This window comes from Gracilinanus agilis, chromosome 4, assembly GCF_016433145.1.
Source record: "Gracilinanus agilis isolate LMUSP501 chromosome 4, AgileGrace, whole genome shotgun sequence".
NCBI classification, from domain to species: Eukaryota; Metazoa; Chordata; class Mammalia; order Didelphimorphia; family Didelphidae; genus Gracilinanus; species Gracilinanus agilis.
Window position 1 is genome coordinate 124777981 of NC_058133.1, and position 20797 is coordinate 124798777.

The 20797-nt window shown below is 34.5% G+C and overlaps 1 protein-coding gene across 1 annotated transcript in view; it reads right to left on the reverse strand.

Annotated features, from left to right (window-relative positions):
- The window catches only part of GPATCH2 (G-patch domain containing 2), a 302311-nt gene that overhangs the window by 59604 nt on the left and 221910 nt on the right, over positions 1-20797 (reverse strand). The window contains exon 8 of the mRNA XM_044673708.1: positions 1618-1688. Within this exon, the coding sequence (XP_044529643.1) occupies positions 1618-1688 (71 nt within the window). The remainder of the gene's footprint in view (positions 1-1617; positions 1689-20797) is intronic.

Sequence of the window (20797 nt, forward strand, 5' to 3'; positions counted from 1 at the left end):
CCTTTCCTTTCCTTTCCTTTCCTTTCCTTTCCTTTCCTTTCCTGTTGAACAGAGCAGCAGCTTCCTGGCTATGATCTTTTCTGCCTGTTTTTCTCTGGGTCTTATCCCTTTTTCCTCTCTTCAGGAAAGTATAATATCTTTCAATTGCTTCTCTTCAAGTTGGGTCAAGGATATAGTCTTGGCCTTCCCATTTTTCTTACATTACCACAAAGTAAATCCTGCTAGGCCTAAATAGATATCAGTTGGTAACCCATGGCTATCCTGACTTTTGAAATAATTTTGTGTTAAATTTTTAGAATTATTATTATGCATTCTATTTTCATTAACCTAGAGTCATTTTTTTAGATAATTTCCATACTTGCACTGAGCTAAATATATATTTAATAGATTCCAAATTAGACTGGTTTTAAATGTTTGTTATTTACCTAAAATCTTTTCTTAATATGTCTCATAATTTTTATTAAATACTTCTAGCTAAAGTAATATCATGTCTTCATTTTGTGGGGTTCAGCCTCTAGGTCAGTGATGGCACTTGTCAGCACTGACACATGTAGCCATTTTCGATGACAAGTGGCCACATACAGAGAAGTATGGGGCTACATGCTGAGGATGATACATTTGCTATAGTGTAGTGTTGACACTCTGTGCACTATAGATGACAATTCTACCTATTAATTTACCTATTTTGGTTTATTAAATATAGTTATATTACAATTATACATTTTTGTTATTTAAACTATAAATATTGTGAAATTATGGTGGTTTTTCTCAAAGTGACACACCCAAGTTATACTTGGTTTTTTGGAGAATTTTGACACACCAAGCTCAAAAGATTTTGTCCATCACTGCTCTAGGTACTCTAGTAGTTTGTGACTAGAAGATTCCAAGAAAATTGGTCCTAAGAGAATTGGGGTGCAACATAGGATTCAAATCAGTACAAATGTCAGGAGAGCAGTTCTTGACTAAACTATTTCTTTCTTAATGGCTAGACATTTTCCCAAAAGTGATCATCTTTATTTATATAATAAATTGATTCTGAAAAGTGGTGAATTTGAAAAAGTTTGGGAATAGCGGTGTAGTGCTATGAACTGGAAGGAAAGATTAAATTTTATATACTGAAGAAAAGAAATGTGTCCATCCTCAACAGTATGTAATGTGCAAGAATCAAGAGCTTTTCTATTTTTAAAGGGGATTATGTCTCCATTACTGTTTGCTCACTCTTATTAGTAATAAAAAATCATTTACAAAATACTTAACATAATCCTCTCACAAATAAAAGAGATCTCAATGCCACATAAGTTTGGGAGTAAGATTAGTCCCACTTCATTGAATCTGTAAATCATTTCAAAGAAAATAATTATACCGACATGATCTAAACTGCTTTTGTTTATCTATGAGATAGAAATTTTCTTAGTAAAATCTGTTCTATACTTATTTCTAAATTAAAAGTAATAAAAATAATCTCTTCTTTCTTAGATGTAATCTCCTATATACATTCTAATAAATAATTAATAGAATGTTATAAGTACTTTAAAAAAAAGACCAAAACTCTATTTGGGAAACAAGGACATATAGCTTAATGAAAAAAAATGAAAACATAATTTAAAACTTTCTCACCTGCTTGCAGTTTTCACTGAACAATTTTTTTTGTGTCCTCTTTCTGATCGGTTATCTCTTAGGAGCTGAAGCTATAAAAAATGTTAAGACATAGTTATAGAAACAAATGCACTTTGGTTATATTTCTTTGCAAATAAAAAGTATTATTGTCATCTACATGGAAAAGATTAGTTTTATTCACATTATATTTTCTACTGGCTTAAAGGAAGGCTATCCTTGCCAGAAATATCACTACAATCCTTGCAAAAATGTTGCTAAGACTTGGCAATTAAATGCATTCTTGATGGCTTAACTGACCTTACAGCTTTTTAATTGACAGGCTGAAGCTGGAGATCTGAACCTCAGTTTTAATCCTGGTTCTCCTGAATTTCTCTGAGAAAGTAATATAACCTTTCCTGTAAACACTTTCTAACAACATACTTATTTCTAAATTTTACAAGGCCTTGCCACCAATTACTTTGATAACAAAAGGATCTGATGCTACCTCCTTAATACCCAACAGTGTGATGTTTTGAAGACATTTCTTAAAAACCCCTTTCATCAAATGGATTAATCCCAGATTTGATGGTATGAAGTAGAAAAACTGATACTAGTACCTCAAATTGTCTTATCACTCTGCCTCTCTTCGAACTACTTTGCTTTTTATTACTTTTGTTTTAACCAGAACTTAGTAGTTCCACTCATGAAGAAATATGACTACTAACAATACTTAACTATATACAAGTATAGTTTTTTAGACATTAACCAAGATAAAAATTTAACATAAAAGTGATCATCTTAAAATGCATGTGCAATAATATTTTAGGATTAATAGTACAATATAATGGGATGGTATACTGCATTGAGATTCAAGAGACTAGTAGTCTCATTTGAGCTCTACTTCTACTTCTGACTAGCTATGTGACCTTTGATGAGTTACAACTCATCTGTAAAATGACTAGTTTGGGTTAAGGCCTCTTCCAATTATAAAATTCCATGGCTATGAATCTATAATGTTAAGCTATCGTTCAGTCATTTGTACATGCATGTATATGTGGATAGAAAGAATACAATGGGAAGAATAAAGGATTGGGAGTCAGGAGACTTAGGTTCTAGTCATAACATGATCTGAAAGATGACTATAAATCAACTCAAGATATCTAATGTGGCCAAAATCAATACCTGTTATCATTTGGAGCAAAAAATTAGTGCACCCATTTCTATTGAAATCCATTAATTTGAAAACGATTCACAAAGAAAACTAATGATTTCTTTATTACTTCCATATATAGTGTCAGTTTTGACAGGGACAACAATTTGTGTCACAGGCAGTTATTGGTATGTCATTAAAACCATACTTAATCTTTATTTCCCCCTCTCAGTAGTGGTGAGGAGAATAACATTCTGATGAATAAGAACATGGAGAGATGTTTTAACACTTGCCTATGGTTTTGCATGTGTGTTAAAAGCTAAAAAACCAAAGCGAAATATTTTAAAACAAGAATGGGATTCTCTAACTGATGGAAAAACATGCAATTATGAAAAGTGAAAGCAAAAGTTAGATTGCATTCTTGAAAGCTGAATGTTCTTCAGTATGAAATGGGTACATTTAAACAAGATGACATCTCTTCACTGAATAGAGGACTTCTATTACACACACATATACACAAATATTTCCCAGTTAGTCTTCTGATTTTTATCACTTTGGAATATTATTAAATGGTTAATTGATATTTTCTTATGTAATACTTCTGTGAGAAATACCCATCTGATAATTTTCTTGATTTCCAGTGCTTAATGTGGCCCTTTGAATACAGCTATTACTTAACAGTTGCTTGCTGGATTAAACTGAATTTACCAGTAGTGTATTTGGAATTTTCAAAATCAAAACTATGTAAAAATATAGACTGAATATGAGGAATCTAACCATCATATAGGACTGCCAATCCTTCTACTCTAAAGATAATAAAAAAAAGAGAAAAAGTCCACTTTTTGCTAAGTAATTAAAAGAATAAAAGAAACCAGGCATGGATGCATACCATGTCCTAATATTTCTCAATAACTAACTATAAAAGGTCACAAGGCCATAAAAACACAATTTAAAAAAGAATCAAGCTATGATCACAGAATTAGAAGGCATTTCCAGTTAGGTTGAACAAATTTTCAAATTTTCTAATGCTGTAAGCCATTATGTTTACCTAAGTGGTTCTCTTCTTCACTGTACTCCTGTATTGTCATTATGTAAGTGAAGTAATTTTATAGTGACTTAACTCAGTAATGACTACAAATAGCATTTCTCAAGTTGTCATGAAATTCTTCTTACCCATTTATTGTCTAGTTTACTGGGCTAGTCCCAAATGAGGATATGTTTCTCTAAAAAGTAGCCTGAAAATACTTTGTTGTTTTTTTTAAAAGATGGACTGCAAAGTATTTCATTGAAATCTATTCTGATAATTAACATGAAAGTAGGAAAATTTACATATGAGAGGTAAATACAGATAACATGATTAAATAGAGTGGCTTACATTACATTTGTATAGTACTTTTAAGTTTTCCAACTGCTTTCCCACATATTATCTCATCTGATCCTCACAAAATCTCTGTAATATAAACAGAACAGATAGAATTATTCCCATTTTTTTCATTGAGGAAATTAAGGCTCAAATAGGTTTAAGGATTTGGCCTTTGCCACACAACTAACAGTGGCTGAGTAATAAATAAGAGCCCAAGGGAAATGACTTTTAGATCAATGCTCTTTTGAACCCTAAGATCTGCTGAGCCTTTCTAATTGACTGGTAGCCAAAATGGCCTCTATTATGTATTGTTTCTCCCATTAACATGTGAGCTCCTTGAGATGTATCCCTAGTGTGCCCCATTCCCTCCCTTCCTCTCCCTCACTTCCATCCATCTTTAATGGACTTGGTAAGTTCAATAAAATAAATGATGAATTTATTTAAAAAATTTGTCTGGTAAAGAAACATGAAGCTTCAGATCATAACAAAACTCCATATGGCATTCATAACTCAGAAGCCCTTTCTAACCTGGCCACTCTTCAATTTATTAATATAGGACCAATACCTCTTCATGTATCCTTGAACCTATCCCTTCCCATCATTACCAGCATACTGCTTCCAGAATGATCTTTTTAATCTTTCCATACCAGTTCCTTTTGCTACTTGTAAAAGTGTTAAATTCTCCCCTGTGCCCCACCAAATCCTCACTAGATCACCATTTCCTCAAGTTTTCATTCTATATCTCTCCTTTTCACTGCCAGATTCCTAAAACATGTTGTTTACACTCATTATCTCTACTTCCTTTTCTTTCATTCAATTTGTAACCCTCTTCAGTCTCCTTTCTGTCTTCATCATTCAACTGAAACGACTATCTCCACTGTTACTAATGATCTCTTAATTGTCAAATATGATGGCCTTTTCTCAATTCTTACTAACCTGTAAGCATTCTTAAATTATCCTCTTAATAGATACTCTTTCTTCTAGACCTTGTGACACAGACATCTCTTTGTTCTCCTACACTTCTCTTTCTTCTTACTCTATTTTTCTGGTTCATCATACATATTATGCTGCCGGTGCACTGTCTTGGACTCTTTTTCTCTGTACTACTTTCTAGCTTGGGATTTAATTATTATCTCTTTGCACAAGACTCTAGATTTATATTTTTAGACCTGGTCTCTTTTCTGAAGAGTTATGCATCTTCAACTAACACCATGTTACAATTTCAAACTGAATGTTCCATAGGCATTTCAAACTAACCATTTTCAAAACATAACTCTTTATCTTATCCACCAAACTTCTTCTATTTAGAATTTCCCTATCACCTTCTATCAGTCATTTTTCTAGTCATCTAGGTTTGAAACCTTGGTGTTATCAACTTCCTTCTTATATCTTCTGTCCCCCACTCACTACATCCCTCATACATTCAGTAAATTGTCAAGTCTTCTTGTTTATATGTCCACAACATCTCTTGTATGTCTCTTTTTTTTTTACTCACAAAACTACTGGTTTAAGGCCTTCATCATTACTAACTTGTACTGTTACAACAGTTTCTATTTTGTCTTACTACATCAAATCTTTCCCATTTTTCATCCATCTTTCATTTAGATACCAAACAGATTTTCCTAGAGAATAGGTCTGATGATGTAATTCACTATTTAATAAGCTCCAATGGTTCCCCATTACCATTAAGATAAAATATAAACTCCTTTGTTTGGCATCTAAAGGTCTTGCCAGTTTTGCTATGACCAATCATCCCTGAATTCCTTTGTATTATTCCCCTTTGAATACACCATGGTCAAGCCAAACTTGTATTTTTGCAGTCTCACCATGATACTTTATTTTCTGTTTCTTTTGTCTTTGCATTGGCTGGTCCCATCTACTTCTTAGAATCCTTTCTTTTTTTTTTGAGTCTCAGGTAAAGCAATAGTTTTTTTTTTTTAATTTAGAATATTTTTCCATGATTACATGATTCATGATCCTCACCGACTTCTTTCCTCCCAAAGCTGACAAGCAGTTCCACTGGGTTATATATGTATCAGTGTTCAAGACCTATTTCCATGTTATTCTTTTAACGTCAAAACCCTAATCATATCCCTACTGAGCTACATGATTAATCATGTTTTTCTTCTGCAAATCTGTTCCCACAGTTCTTTCTTTGGATATGGATAGCATTTTTTCTCATAAGTTCCTCTGGACTGTTCTGGGTCATTGCATTGCTGCGAGTAGAAAAGTCTATTACATCTGATTGTGCCATAATATATCAGTCTCTGTGAACAATGTTCTCCTAGATCTTCCACTCTGCATCAATTCCTGGAGGTCTTTCCAGTTCACATAAAATTCCTCCAGTTCATTATTCCTTTCAGTACAATAATATTCCATCACTATCAGATACCACAATTTATTCAGTTATTACCAATCGATGGACACACCTTCATTTTCCAATTCTTGCCACCACAAAGAATATGGGTATAAATATTTTTGTACAAGTCTTTTTCCTTATTATCTCTTTGGGGTAAAAACCCAACAGTGGTATGGCTGGATCAAAGGGCAGGCATTCTTTTAAAGCCCTTTGAGCATAGTTCCAAATTGTTCATCAGAATGGTTAGACCAATTCATAACTCCACCAGCAGTGTATTAGTGTACCAATTTTGCCATATCCCCTTCAACATTTATTACTTTCCTTTGCTGCCATATTGGCCAGTTTGATAGGTGTAAGGTGGTACCTCAGAGTTGATTTAGTTTTCATTTCTCTAATCAGGAAGGATTTAGAACACTTTTTCATGTGCTTATTGATAGTTTTGATTTCATCATGTGGAAACTGCTTATTCATGTCCCTTGAGCATTTGTCAATTGGAGAATGGTCAAGTAATAGTTTCCAAAATAAGTGCCCCCCTAAACCACCCCTTCCCCCACCCCTATGTTCCACTGTCTCCTAATGGCTTCTATCCCCAATCTACCTTATGTTTAATTTGTAAATATTCTGGATATACATATTTTTGTTTTCTTTGATAGAAAATAAGTTCCACTAAGGCAGCAATTATTTAATTTTTGTCTTTTTTTTATCAGTATCTGGACACATAGAAGGTAATCAGTAAATGCTTAGAGTTTGATTGATTGATTGTAATGTCTTTCCTAAAATGTCACACTAAAAATTAAATATGGTAGTCCATATGTGGTCTTATTAGGGCAGAGTATGGTAGGATCATCACCTTTTTATTACCAGGCATTACTCCTGGTCTCTTTGAATATACCCAAATATTACATTGTGTGTGTATGTACCTCTTGTATCTTGATATTATCTACCATATTTAGCATGGTGTGGGGAGAGTTTTGCCCCCACTCCCCCTTTTTTTTTTTAAACCCTTACCTTTCATCTTGGAATCAATACTATGTATTGTTTCCAAGGCAGAAGAGTGGTTAGGGTTAGGCAATGGGTGTCAAGTGACTTGCCCAGGGTCACACAGCTGGGAAGTGTCTGAGGCCATATTTGAACCTAGGACCTCCCGTCTCTAGGCCTGGTTCTCAATCCACTGAACTACCCAGTTGCCCCCTTGGCCTTTAATATATACTGACTGCATTGTTTTGTCAACAGTTTAAGGAATAATAGGAAAAAAAAACAATGATTAAATTAATGAATCAGAATTTGGGTGGCAATTTTCTTTTCTTTGTTTAAAATTAGAAATCATAATTAAGAGTATTGCTAATATGGGTGAGTTCATCCCATTCACATTCAGAGATATAATTATCAACTGTGTATTCCCCTACATTTCGATTCCCTCTTCTGGTCCTGCACTTTCTTCTTTCACTATTTCCTTCTACACCAGTGTTTTGTTTTTAATCAGTCTCCCTAATTCCTTCCCTTATTTTACTTCCTTTTCTACCTCCTCCCTTCTTATTCCCCCCTTATTTTTCTTTAGTCTTTTTAAGGTACCCCCCACACTCTGCTTCCCCAGTATTACTTCTTGCCCCACCAGTCCATAAGTTACCCTTCTACTTTTCTATTGGGCACGAATCAATTCCCAATGGCTCTGATTGTTTTTACCTCTTTGAGTTAATTACAATGCACTTAAGAATTAAGTATTTCCTTTCTCTGAACTCTTTACCCTTCCAGTATATTGGTCTTCTCCTCTGCTCCCCACCCAAGCACTTCTTTATGGAATATAAATTTACTCAATTTTGTGTCTTTTCTCATTTGTCTTAATATTATCCTCTTTTTTACCTCTAGTTTTATATATATTTATACATACATATATATTTTGACAATTCATACTATACGGCTTGACACTGTTTCCTCTAAGTATACTTCTTCTAGCTAACCTGATATTAACAATTTTTAAGAGTTACCAATATCAACTTTTCTTATAGGGATACAAATCATTTGAACTTATTGAGCCCTTTAAAGAAAGGTTTTTGTTTTTTGTGTTTTTTTTTTCTCCCCTCTCTTCATTACCTTTTGGTGATTTTCTTGAGTTCTGTGTTTGAACATAAAATTTTCTGTTTAAGTCCGGTTTTTTTCTTTATGAATGCTGGGAAGTCTTCAATTTTATTAATTGATCATACTTTCCCCTGCAACAATATAGTCAGTTTTGCTGGATAATTGATTCTTGGTTGTAGACACAGTTCTCTTGCTTTCTGGAATATTATATTCCATGCCTTCTGGTCCTTCAATGTAGATGAAGCCAGATCCTGTGTTATCCTAACTCTAGTTCCCTGGTATCTGAATGGCTTCTTCTTAGCAGTTTAGTATTTTTTCCTTGGTCTGGTAGTTTTTGAACTTGGCTATAATATTATTGGGAATCGTTAGTTGTGGATTAAATGTAAGAGGTAATCTGTGGATTCTTTCAATCTCCACTTTTCCCTCTTGTTTGAGAATGTTGGGACAGTTTTCTTGTAATTTCCTGTAGGATGATGTCCAGACTTTTACTTTTATCATGATGTCATGGTAGACCAATAATCCTTAAATTGTCTCTCCATGATCTGTTTTCAAGATTTGAGGTTCTTCCAATGAGGTGTTTCATATTTTCCTCAAAATGTTCATTCTTTTGATTTTGTTTTATAGATTCTTGCTGCCTTGTGAAGTCATTTGCTTCTAGTTGTTGAATTCTAATTTTTAAAGACAGAATTTCATCCCTGGCTTTTTGGTCATCCTTCTCCTTCTGGTCTGATTTTCTTTGTAGATCATCTTTTATCTTCTTTGCTTCATTTCATTTTCACCTTCTTTCCCTTGTTTTCAGCATGGTCAATTTTGGCTTTCAAGACACTATTTTCTTGTTTTAGTTCATACATTTTCTTCAGTCTCTCTTAATTTTTTTTTTAATTGTATTTTGAGTTCTTCCAAAAGGGCTATTGCTAATATGGAAATGTTTTGTATTTGTGCATGATCTTATATTCATAGCAGAGTGATTGACTTAGTCCTTACATTTGCTGCTCATGATAATTAAATAATAATTACTATTTCCTTCAAGAAAGATCAGGCACTAATTATATTCTAAACACTGTGGCATGTGCTAAAATATGAAAAATTAATTTAAAGCACCATCTCTGCCCTCGTGGTTTAGAGGACTGTAGAGTGATAAACAAACACAACGTAATATATAACATAATAGGATAAGGTCATTTAGAGGTTCTACATACAATCCAATGATCTAAAGGTTCAGGAACACAGGTGGAGAGTTATTATAACAATCCAGATAGATGATAGCAAAGCTCTATCTTAGGCTAAGGATATAGAGACAGTAGATAATTTTTACTCACAACTATATAAGATTTTAAAATTTTCAGTGCACTTCACAATTTCTCCTGGAAGGAATAAGGCAGGGATTAAGGGCTTGGTTTATGATTCTAAGTATACTCAGTGTCCAGGTCTCTCTCCTGATTATAAATCCACTGCCTGATCCCTTATAACATGGTATATCTCAGAAGCAAATAATAACAAATAGATATGACTGTATTTCTGATAAACAATCTGATAAATATTTACTAAATGCCTACTATGTGCTAGAAACTGTGCTAAGTACTGGAGATATGATTAATAAAAATATAGTCCCTGCCCTCAAGGAGTTTCACTTAGTAATTAATTTGTTGTTAGACTTATAACAAAGATAACATCAAGGTTATAAACACAGAAGATGTAATGAATGATGGTCCTATAGACAGAAAAGAATGAAGTCAGAGGAAGAGAGGTTACTGAATTCAGTTTTGGACAAAGAAGTTAGGGGTGCTAATGGGACCCATTTTGTGCAGCTGTTGGTTAGGTAGTTGTAGATACACCTAAAGAATTGAGAAGAAAAGTAAGCACTGGAGAAATAGATTTGTGAGTCTTTGGATGAGCAATGAAAAATAAAATCTTAGAAATGAATGGGATTAAAAAGGAAACAGAGGGGAAAAGTTGTAAGAACAGACTCAGGAAAAGAGAACAACTTGGGCTGAATAAAAAAGAAAAGGAAATCATGCAGGTATTTTCAAAGGGTTTGTACTAGTGATAGAAATCAGATATTGAATATGTGAAGGAAAAGTTTGGAGACATTTTAGTGAAAGTTAGGAAAATTTGAAGTAAAACAATCTCTAGGTTCATATTCTATAACTGGCATTGGTAGAAGACAAAAGAGAATCAGAAAGGAATAAGAGATATAGATCTGAAAATGATGATTTGAATAGGGAAAGGGAAAAGTAGTTGATGAGAAGAGGTAAGGCAAACTTTTAAAAGGTAGCAAACAAATTGCAGAATAAACAGAGTGATAGACTGGAATGAGGGTGGTAGTGGTGGAAGCTGTTGACACATTTGGTGCAAGGGGAAAAGGATATAGGTTATGGCTATGTTGCTGCTGAGATAAAGGAAATTATGGCAAATAAAAGCCAGCATTTATAGCATTTTAAGTTTTGCAAAGTGCTTTATGGGTGCTATATCACTTGATCTTCTCTACAAACCTGGGGCATGAGGGGTGATTATCATTTCCATTTTGCAGATGAGGAAACTGAATGAAGTTTAAATGACTTGTTCAGTCACAGAGTTAAGTAAGTATATAAGGTAGGATTTGCATTTTCTTTCTGCCACCAAGTCATTCTATGCATTGCACCAGCAAGTGGTGTTAATCAAATTATTATATGATGAAAATTGGCTATAAAAATTTTAACTAAATGCCTAGAGTTAGGATATAACACATTCAATTAGGGGGGAAAAGTTGGCTGAAAATCTCAATCACGTTGCAGAGCAGAAAGATTTTGGAGTGATGTATTTGCTGTGAGACATTTATAATTTCTGCCACACCAAAGTGATATTTTCGTCTTCAAAATGTATGTTTATTTCCCTCCTAGAGGAAAGAAGAAAGGACTTAAGCAATACCACTATAGGTGGTGAGGAAAAATATAACCATATGAAATTAAAGTAACCAGAATAATACGTAAATGACAAAAAAAAGACATTGAATAGAGGACAAGAGACTTAATTGTCGGGACGTTGGAAAGTAGAAGTTTTACAAAAAAGTGGAAGGGTTGTAAAAGACCAATTATATACCCAGAGCAAAAAAAATCACACTTGGCTAATTTTTTATTAAAGAGGGAGCTAGATAGAAGAAGAATGTCTTCCAAAGAATGAAATAGTAAAGTAATCGAAGCTATCAGGTAAGAAATTTTCCAGTCAAGGTCAAAAGAAGAATTAAAGTGATTTCCTGCCTATGTATTTATTGACCAATTAACGACAGTATAGAGATATGTTGTTTTCCAATTACATATGTATAAGACATAAAAGAGAACCTTGCAAAGAATATTTTAAAATATGACTGGTCCCCATTATAGTGATTCATGTGGGCACAAAAAGAATACCAAAATAACCTAAAATATTATCACAGATTATGAAATAATAAACTGAAAACCATAGGGACAGGAGTTCTGTTTTCCCCACTGTTGCTCATTGAAGTCAAGGAATGGAGAAGTAATGATTTTGGAAATAAACAGCTAGCTAAGAAAGTGGTATTAGAGAATGGCATTTAGATTTCTGCACCATTATATATAAATGTATGAAGTCAAAAGATTCTTGGTCAGGGTTATAGTATAGCCAAACAACATATATTTGTCTGATTGTTTTGAAAATCTAAACAAAAGGATTTAAAATTAAAATTTCTACATATACGTACCAAATTAGATTCCATATAGAGAATAACTACAATGAAGGACTGAATTACCCATAAATTCATGAGACAAAAATCCAGGAGAGGACACAGTAAAAAAAATTTAGCCTCAAATGTTTATATACATATATTCAAAAGTTTGGGCAACAAGAGCCAGAGATTTTTAAAAAACATTTATTAATATTATTTTTTTTAAAAAGTAAACATGGTTACATAATTCATGCTTTTACTTTCTCCTTCACCCCCCCAAGCTCCCCTGCCTCCACATGGCTGATGCATATTTCTACTGGTTTTAACATGTGTCATTGATCAAGACCTATTTCCAAATTGTTGATAGTTGCATTGGTGTAGTAGTTTCGAGTCTACATCCTCAATCATGTCCGCCTCAACCCATGTGTTCAAGAAGGTGTTTTTCTTCTGTTTCCACTCCTGTAGTTCTTCCTCTGAATGTGGGTAGGGTTCTTTTCCATAAATCCCTCAGAATTGTCCTGGGTCATTGCATTGCTGCTAGTACAGAAGTCCATTATGACATTCTATTTTTACCACAGTGTATATTGGTCTCTGTGTATAATGTTCTTCTGGCTCTGCTCCTTTCACTTTGCATCAATTCCTGGAGGTCTTTCCAAATCACATGGAATTCCTCCACTTTATTATTCCTTTGAGCACGATAGCATAACCAGCATATACCACAATTTGTTCAGCCATTCCCCAATTGAAGGGCATACCCTCATTTTCCAGTTTTTTGCCACCACTAAAAGCGCAGCTATAAATATTTTTGTACAAGTCTGTTTATCTATGATCTCTTTGGGGTACAAAACCAGCAATGGTATGGCTGGATCAAAGGGCAGGCAGTCTTTTATAGCCCTTTGAACATAGTTCCAAATTGCCAGCCAGAAGGTTGGATCAGTTCACACCTCCACCAGCAATGCATTAATGTCCCAGTTTTGCCAAATCCCATCCAGCATTCATTACTCTCCCCTTCTTTCATTTTAGCCAATCTGTTAGGTGTGAGGTGATACCTCAGAGTTCTTTTGATTTGCATTTCTCTAATTATTAGAGATTTAGAACACGTTCTCATGTGCTTATTGACACTTCTGATTTCTTTACCTGAAAATTGCCTATTCATGTCTCTTGCCCATTTATCAATTGAGGAATGGCTTGATTTTTTATACAATTGCTTTAACTCCTTGTATATTTGAGTAATTAGACCCCTGTCAGAGTTTTTCATTATAAAGATTTTTTCCCAATTTGTTGTTTCCCTTCTGATTTTGGCTACATTGTTTTTGTTTGTACAAAATTTTTAATTTAGTATAATCAAAATAATTTATTTTACATTTTGTAATTTTCTCTAACTCTTGCTTGGTTTTAAAATCTTTCCTTTCCCAGAGATCTGACAAGTAAACTATTCTCTGTTCACTTAACTTATGTATAGTTTCCCTCTTTATATTCAAGTCATTCACCCATTCTGAATTTATCTTGGTGTAGGGTGTGAGATGCTGATCTAAACCTAATCTCTCCCATATTGTTTTCCAAATTTCCCAGCAGTTTTTGTCAAATAGTGGATTTTTGTCCCAAAAGTTGGGCTCTTTGGGTTTATCATACACTGTCTTGCTGATGTCACTTACCCCAAGTCTATTCCACTGATCCTCCCTTCTGTCTCTTAACCAGTACCATATTGTTTTGATGTCTGCTGCTTTATAGTACAGTTTAATATCTGGTACTGCTAGGCCCCCTTCCTTCATGTTTTTTTTTTCATTATTTCCCTTGATATTCTTGATCTTTTGTTATTGCAGATGAACTTTGTCATAGTTTTTCCTAATTTAGTAAAAAAGTTTTTTTGTAGTTTGATAGAAATGGCGCTAAATAGGTAAATTAATTTGGGTAGAATGGTCATTTTTATTATGTTAGCTCATCCTACCCATGAGCAGTCAATGTTTTTCCAATTGTTTAGATCTAGTTTTAATTGTTTGGAAAGTTTTTTGTAGTTGTTTTTTAGTATAATTCCTCTGTTTGTTTTGGTAGATAGATTCCTAAGTATGTTATATTGTCTAGAGTGATTTTAAATGGTGTTTCTCTTTCTACCTCTTGTGCTGTGCTGTGTTGGAAATATATAGTAATGCTGATGATTTATGTGCATTTATTTCATTTTATTATTTTATTTATTTATTTATTTAGTATCCTAAAACTTTGCTAAAGTTGTTGATTATTTTTACAAACTTCTCTAGGATGTTTTAAGTAGACCATCATATCATCTGCAAAGAGTGATAGCTTAGTCTCCTCATTGCCTATTTTGATACCTTCAATTTCTTTTTCTTCTCTAATTGCTACTGCTAGTGTTTCTAGTACTTTGTTGAATAATAGAGGTGATAATGGGCATCCTTGTTTCACTCCTGATCTTATTGGAAGGGCTTCTAATTTATCCCAATTGCATATGATGCTTGTTGATGGTTTTAGGTATATATTATTTATTATTTTTATGAAAGGTCCTTCTATTCCTATACTTTCCAGGGTTTTCAATAATAATAGATGCTGTATTTTGTCAAAGGCTTTTTCAGCATCTATTGACAGTCTCAGGGTGCTGCTTCCACAGTCGTGTACCCCTCTGCACTGGGTCCCCACTCAAGGTCCGTGGCTGTGCTCAGGATCCAAATCCTTGCCTGTGCTCAGGATCTGTGTCTGCGCTTGTGTCTGTGCCTGAGGTTGTGCCTGAGGTCAGGGTCTGTGTTCAAAGTACGCACTTTCTTTAGCCTCTTGGGGTCTTAAGTCTTGCTGCGCTCAGGAGCAGGCCCTGGTGACCCCAGGTAGCTGCCAAGGACTTAATGCAGGCCCCAAACTTGCTCTAACTCTTGTGAGCTGGCTTTGGCACTGTAGGTGGGGTGGGGTGGGTGAGGGGGTTGCTCAGCTTGTGTATTAGTGAGAGCTGTTTCACCCCTTTATAGCATGGAAGTATCCCTATTCCATGTACTTCCAATGCTGCAGCCTGTTGTGGGGTCCCTTTGTTCCTCTGGATTTGTTTTTATGTCTTCTTGAGGAGTCCTAGTGGTAATAATCAATAATATTCTTTTAAGGACAGAGAAACACCCTAGATTTTTGGGAAGGCAGATTTCAAAGGAAGACCAGATAGGATATCATGGACTAAAACTTTTCAGGGAATTATAGCTCAGGAGGGATCATTTGATGCTCAAAGAATTTTATTGTAAAGACAAGGAAGCAACTCCAATGACAAGGAAAAATGGTAGTTGTATAAAGAGAAAGATTTGGTGCATAGAGAACTCACCATCCAACTTAATTAAAAGAAACCAACAACAACATGCAGAGATTTGAAACAAGGGAGGGCAACAAAAGAAAAATATGATTGAGGTATGGTTTCACAAAATGAACAAGGGTACTTTTGATTAGAAATGAATTTTAAAAGCAATACTGAAAGAACAATTAGGAAAAAGGGAAAATGGAACTTTTGCTTGAGATGGATGGCACAATAACAGACAAAATTCAGTTTCATTAGTCTTGTTTAGATTTTTCATTGATAAAAATGATCTATGAACTGGAAATAACAGAATAATAGGGCTTTAGCTGGTAACAAAGATAAGTAAAAAGAAAGTAAGAAGGAACCTAATTGTTTGTGGTAGGAGTGGCATCTCTTTTATATAGGCTGGAATTTTTTGTTTGTTTCTTTGTTTCTTTGTTTACGAGGCAAGAAGGCCATATTCGGAACTGATTGATCTGCTTGAACAACTGACAGGATTTCCTAATTGCTTGAGTTATGAAATGTCTAGCATATGAAAAGTCACTGCTCCTTAGGCTTGATGGAATTCCCACTGCTTTGAAAGTAAATGTAGCTTTCTTACTCATGTTGCTATCATGTGAGATCCATTCATCCACCTGAATCAATGTTTTATTTTTATTTATCCTTTTTGGATTAGTAATCTTTAATTTGGTAAATATTTTATGGTTTGGAGTGTTATTTTATTCCATTTCCAGGCTTAAACCACTATACTGGCCTGATAAATAGAAATTCACCTGGATCAGATGAACTATATATGTCATTAAGTTCTAAAAAACATTAGCAGATAAGATTGCAGAACTATTCTCAATGGAAAACCATGGATGGGGTAATTAATTTATATGGATGGAAAATGAGAGAGGTACAATAAGACTGGGAAAAATTAAATGTTATTCCAATATTCAAACAAAGAGAGAAAAATGTCTGAGAACTACAGGTAAGTGAGCTAGATTTGAGGGGAAAATCTAGAGTAAAAGTAAGTAGGCCTATAAAAAGAAACAATGACTACTAAGAACAAGCATGGTTACATCCACATTAGTATTTTGCCACTTTTTCCTTTTGTCATTCGTCAATAAATTCGTAATTGAGGGTAATGGTATAGATAAAGTTTACCTACATTTTTCTTGTGGAGAAGATGGAAAGAAGAGGGTCAGTAATATAGTTAGACAGATTCATAAAAGGTCAACCACTAAACTCAGAATAGTCATTAATTGGTTCAATGTCAACCTGGTGGAAGTGGGCCCCAAGGATCTGTGCTAGGTGTGCTATTTAACATCTTTATCAATTATTTTGGATAAAGGAGAAGATGACATGCTCATCAAATTTACAAGTGACACAAAGCTGGGAGGGATAGCTAATAAGATGGATAACGTCAATATCTAAAAATATCTTGACAGGTTAGAAGCTTGGGATGAATCTAATAAGATGAATTGTGATATGGATAAATATAAAGTCTTAGGCTTGAGGGAAAAAAATCAGCTTCAAATGTACAAGATGTGTGGTTAGGGAGCAGTTGTCTTAAAAAGATCTTTGGACTTTTGTGGACTCCATGCTGGGTCAGAAGTCTGAGGTGGCAAAAGAGCTAACTTTTTTGGCCTACCGCCCCCTTTCCAGAAAAAATATTACTTAGCCCCCTGGAAATTAATTATTTTAAAATTTTAATAGCAATTAATAGGAAAGATAAATAAATGTACCTGTGGGCATCACCACCTCAGGATTGCTGCAGCACCTACTAGGGGACAGTAGTGCCCACTTTGGGAATCACTGGACTATATTAATAGAGGCATAATTTCTGGGAATAAGAATTCTTTTGTACTCTTCCCTAATTAGATCTTGAATATCATGTTCAGTTCTGGGCAGCATAGTTCAAAAAGATCACTGATGAGTTTCTAGAGAAGGGCAACTGAAACAGAGAATGACTTTAAGTCCATGTTATAGTAGGATAAGTTAAAGGAAATGGGAATGTTTAGTCAGAAGAGAAGACTCAGGAAGGACATGACAACTATGGTTAAGCAGCTTAATGGCTGTTATGCAGAAGAAAGAATAGGGTTGTTTTGTTTGGTCCTATAGGACAGAACCAGGAGTAACAGACAGAATTTTCAAAGAGGCAACTTTAGGCCTGATGTCAGAGCAAATTTCTTAAAAAATTAGAGTTGTCAAAAAACTGGAAGTGGTAGGTTTCCTACTTGGCGGTCTTAAGTACATCTCGGATGACTACTTGTCAGGTATGTCATAGTGAAATATTCATTTCTAGTCCAGAAATGGATTGGCTATTCGTGGACTGAATAGCTACTAAGTATTCCACCTCTAAAATTTTGTAATTCTAATAATAGGACAAAGGACAGAACTCTGGGAAACTACCTTTAAGGGTTCAGTAATAATAACAGTTTGCAAAGTCTTAAAAAAAGTTGAGTGGTAGTTACTATGGGCATTATTTTCATTTTACAGATGAGAAAACTGAGGCTTGGGAGACAAAATGATTTGCTCAAGGCCACAGGGCTAATAAGCATCAGATGAAGAATTTAAACTCAGGTATTGGAGTTCTGCCTCTAAATCCAGAACTCTTCCCTACGTTATGTTTCCTCTTAAGGGAGAAGAGAAGTTATTGACTTGGAGAGAGAAGCAATTAAATATTTAAGAATTGAACCAGGAGAATATGATACATATGAAACCAAGTTGGAGGGTGTGGTCAACAATGAAATATTCTATAAAGAGATCAGGGAGGATATATGTGTGTGTGTATAACAGCAACTACTATCTATCTATCTATCTATCTATCTATCTATCTATCTATCTATCTATCTATCTATCTATATATGTCTATATATATATATATGTCTATATATATATATATATATATATATCTTAGTTACAGTTTTTGCTTTAACTTTTATTATTTCTCTTCCAGTCTCCATGGTTCTGATCACACAGTTCCCTCTGCCCTAACCCTTCCCAATTTTCCACTTCTGGATGTTCAAACCTATCTATCTACTATTGATCTTCCTCCAGGAAGCCTTCTATGACCTTCCTTAGTCCCCCAGGCATAGCTGAATGTGACTCTTCCTTCCTCTGACTTCCTGTACTGCCCATTACCTGTTTCAGGTCTAACCTTAATACAAACATGGACAAATCCTCTGTTTTCATTAGACTCTAAGGTCTTTGGGGAGAGAGATTATGTCATCTTTATTACCTTTCCATATAAAAGACATACATATCTTTTGGTGATTCTCTTGAGTTCTGTATTTCCATCAAATTTTCTGTTTAACTCTAGTCTTTTCTTTAGGAATACTTGAAAATCTATTTTATTAAATGACTATATTTTCCCTTGCAAGAATATGGTCAGTTTTTCTGGGTAGTTGATTTTTGATTGTAGGTATAGTTCCCTTGTGTTCTGGAATATAATATTCCATGCCTTCTAGTCCTTCAGTGTGGATGCAGTCAGGTTCTATGTAATCCTGACTGTGGCTCCATGATATCTAAATTGTTTCTTTTTAGCAGCTTGTAGTATCTTTTACTTGGTTTGGAAGTTCTTGAACTTGGCTATACCATTTCTGGGCATTGTCAATTTGGGATTTAATGTACGCGGTGATCTGTGGATTCTTTTAATCTCTACTTTACCCTCTTGTTGAAGAATATCAAGGCAGTTTTTTTGGATAATTTCCTGTACAATGATGTCCAGGCTTTTACTTTGGTCATGATTTTCAGGTAGTTCAATAATTCTTAAATTGTCTCTCCTGGATCTATTTTCCAGATCTGTCATTTTATCAATGAGGTGTTTCCTATTTTGATTTTTCATTCTTTTGATTTTGTTTTATAAATTCTTGCCACCTTGTAAAGTAAATCATTTCTAATTGTTCAATCTAATTTTAAAAGACTGAATTTCGTCCCTGATTTTTTGATTTTCCTTTTCTTTTCGATCTATTTTTCTTCATGGGTCATTGTTTTTTATCTTTTACTTTCTTTACCTCATTATGGAGCTGGTCAATTTTGGCTTTTAAGACACGATTTTATTGTTTTAGTTCATATGCCTCTGTTTCCAGATGATCTATTTTGCTTTCCTCAGTTTTCTTCAACATCTATTAATAGTTTTTTGAACTGTGTTTTGAGTTTTTGCTTAGGGTTCTTTGGTCCTCCTCTGTTCCATTTGTTCTTTGTTCATTATCAGACTAGAAGTTGTCAATTGTAATTTATTTTTTCTTTTTCTGTTGTTTACTCATATTTTTTCCCTTCTTTAACCCTCCTCATTGGCTGTATTCTTGCACTTCTGTTTATTTGCTGGATATGTGAGTTTGGGCTTTTTTTGCCCTGAAGGGGCTTCTTTTCTGCTCTGCTGATTAACTAGATTAGGGTGATGGTGAAGCTGATCTGTTGTATTAATATTCCCTGAGGCCATATCTTCCCCAGCTGCCAGCAGAGGCTGAAGGTGAAAGTGAAGGTGTGGATGTTAAAGGTAGTTAGCCTTGGCCCTCCTCTCTACTTCTTTCTGCCAGCCACCTTCCTGACAGTTGCCTGGTCAGAGCCCTGAACATCGTGTGGTGGTTCCAAGGTACTCCTTCGCCCTGGGATCCTAGTTTATCAACACCTACCAGCTGACTGGGATCATCACTTTCCTCCTTCAGCCCCAACCCCCATCCCACACTTCCAGTTATGTACCTGGAACCCAGGGAACATGGTAATGCCATATGCAGAAATGGTTAAGTCAAAAGGAAGGAGGAAGATAATAAATGCTCTTTGGATTATGTGTTTGAAGAGTTGGTGAGATATCAAGGAATGGAAGTTAAAAGATCTATGTCTTGTGATTTTATAAACTTCAAACAACTATTAAAAGAATACTTTCAGCACTACCACCACCCACTTTAGAAAATTATTCTCCACAATATGTAGGGTTTTTTTTTAACTTAATGTCTTTTGATATTGAAAGAAAACATTCAAAAGGTAAATAAAGGTAAGTAATAATTTCCCATCAAACAATATCAATTGGGCACAATATTTTTGTGGAACACAATGGAAAGTAAAAAATGTATTTACTTTGAAACTTGTTATTAACTTTGTCCCTATGTTCCAAGAGCCTGCTTCTAAGAAATAATCTGTAAGTCATCACTCGCTATATTGATATTCACTTTTCAAGGGTTTTTAAGATACATACTGTGTTAGTTAAAATCACCTGGGGTTCTATTTGGAAGGATTGAACCTCAATATAGTGTTTGACAAACTTCTGTGGACCTGTGGGGGTCCTTAAAACTACATTTCCCGTGGTCCAATGGGTTTCATGGGTTTCC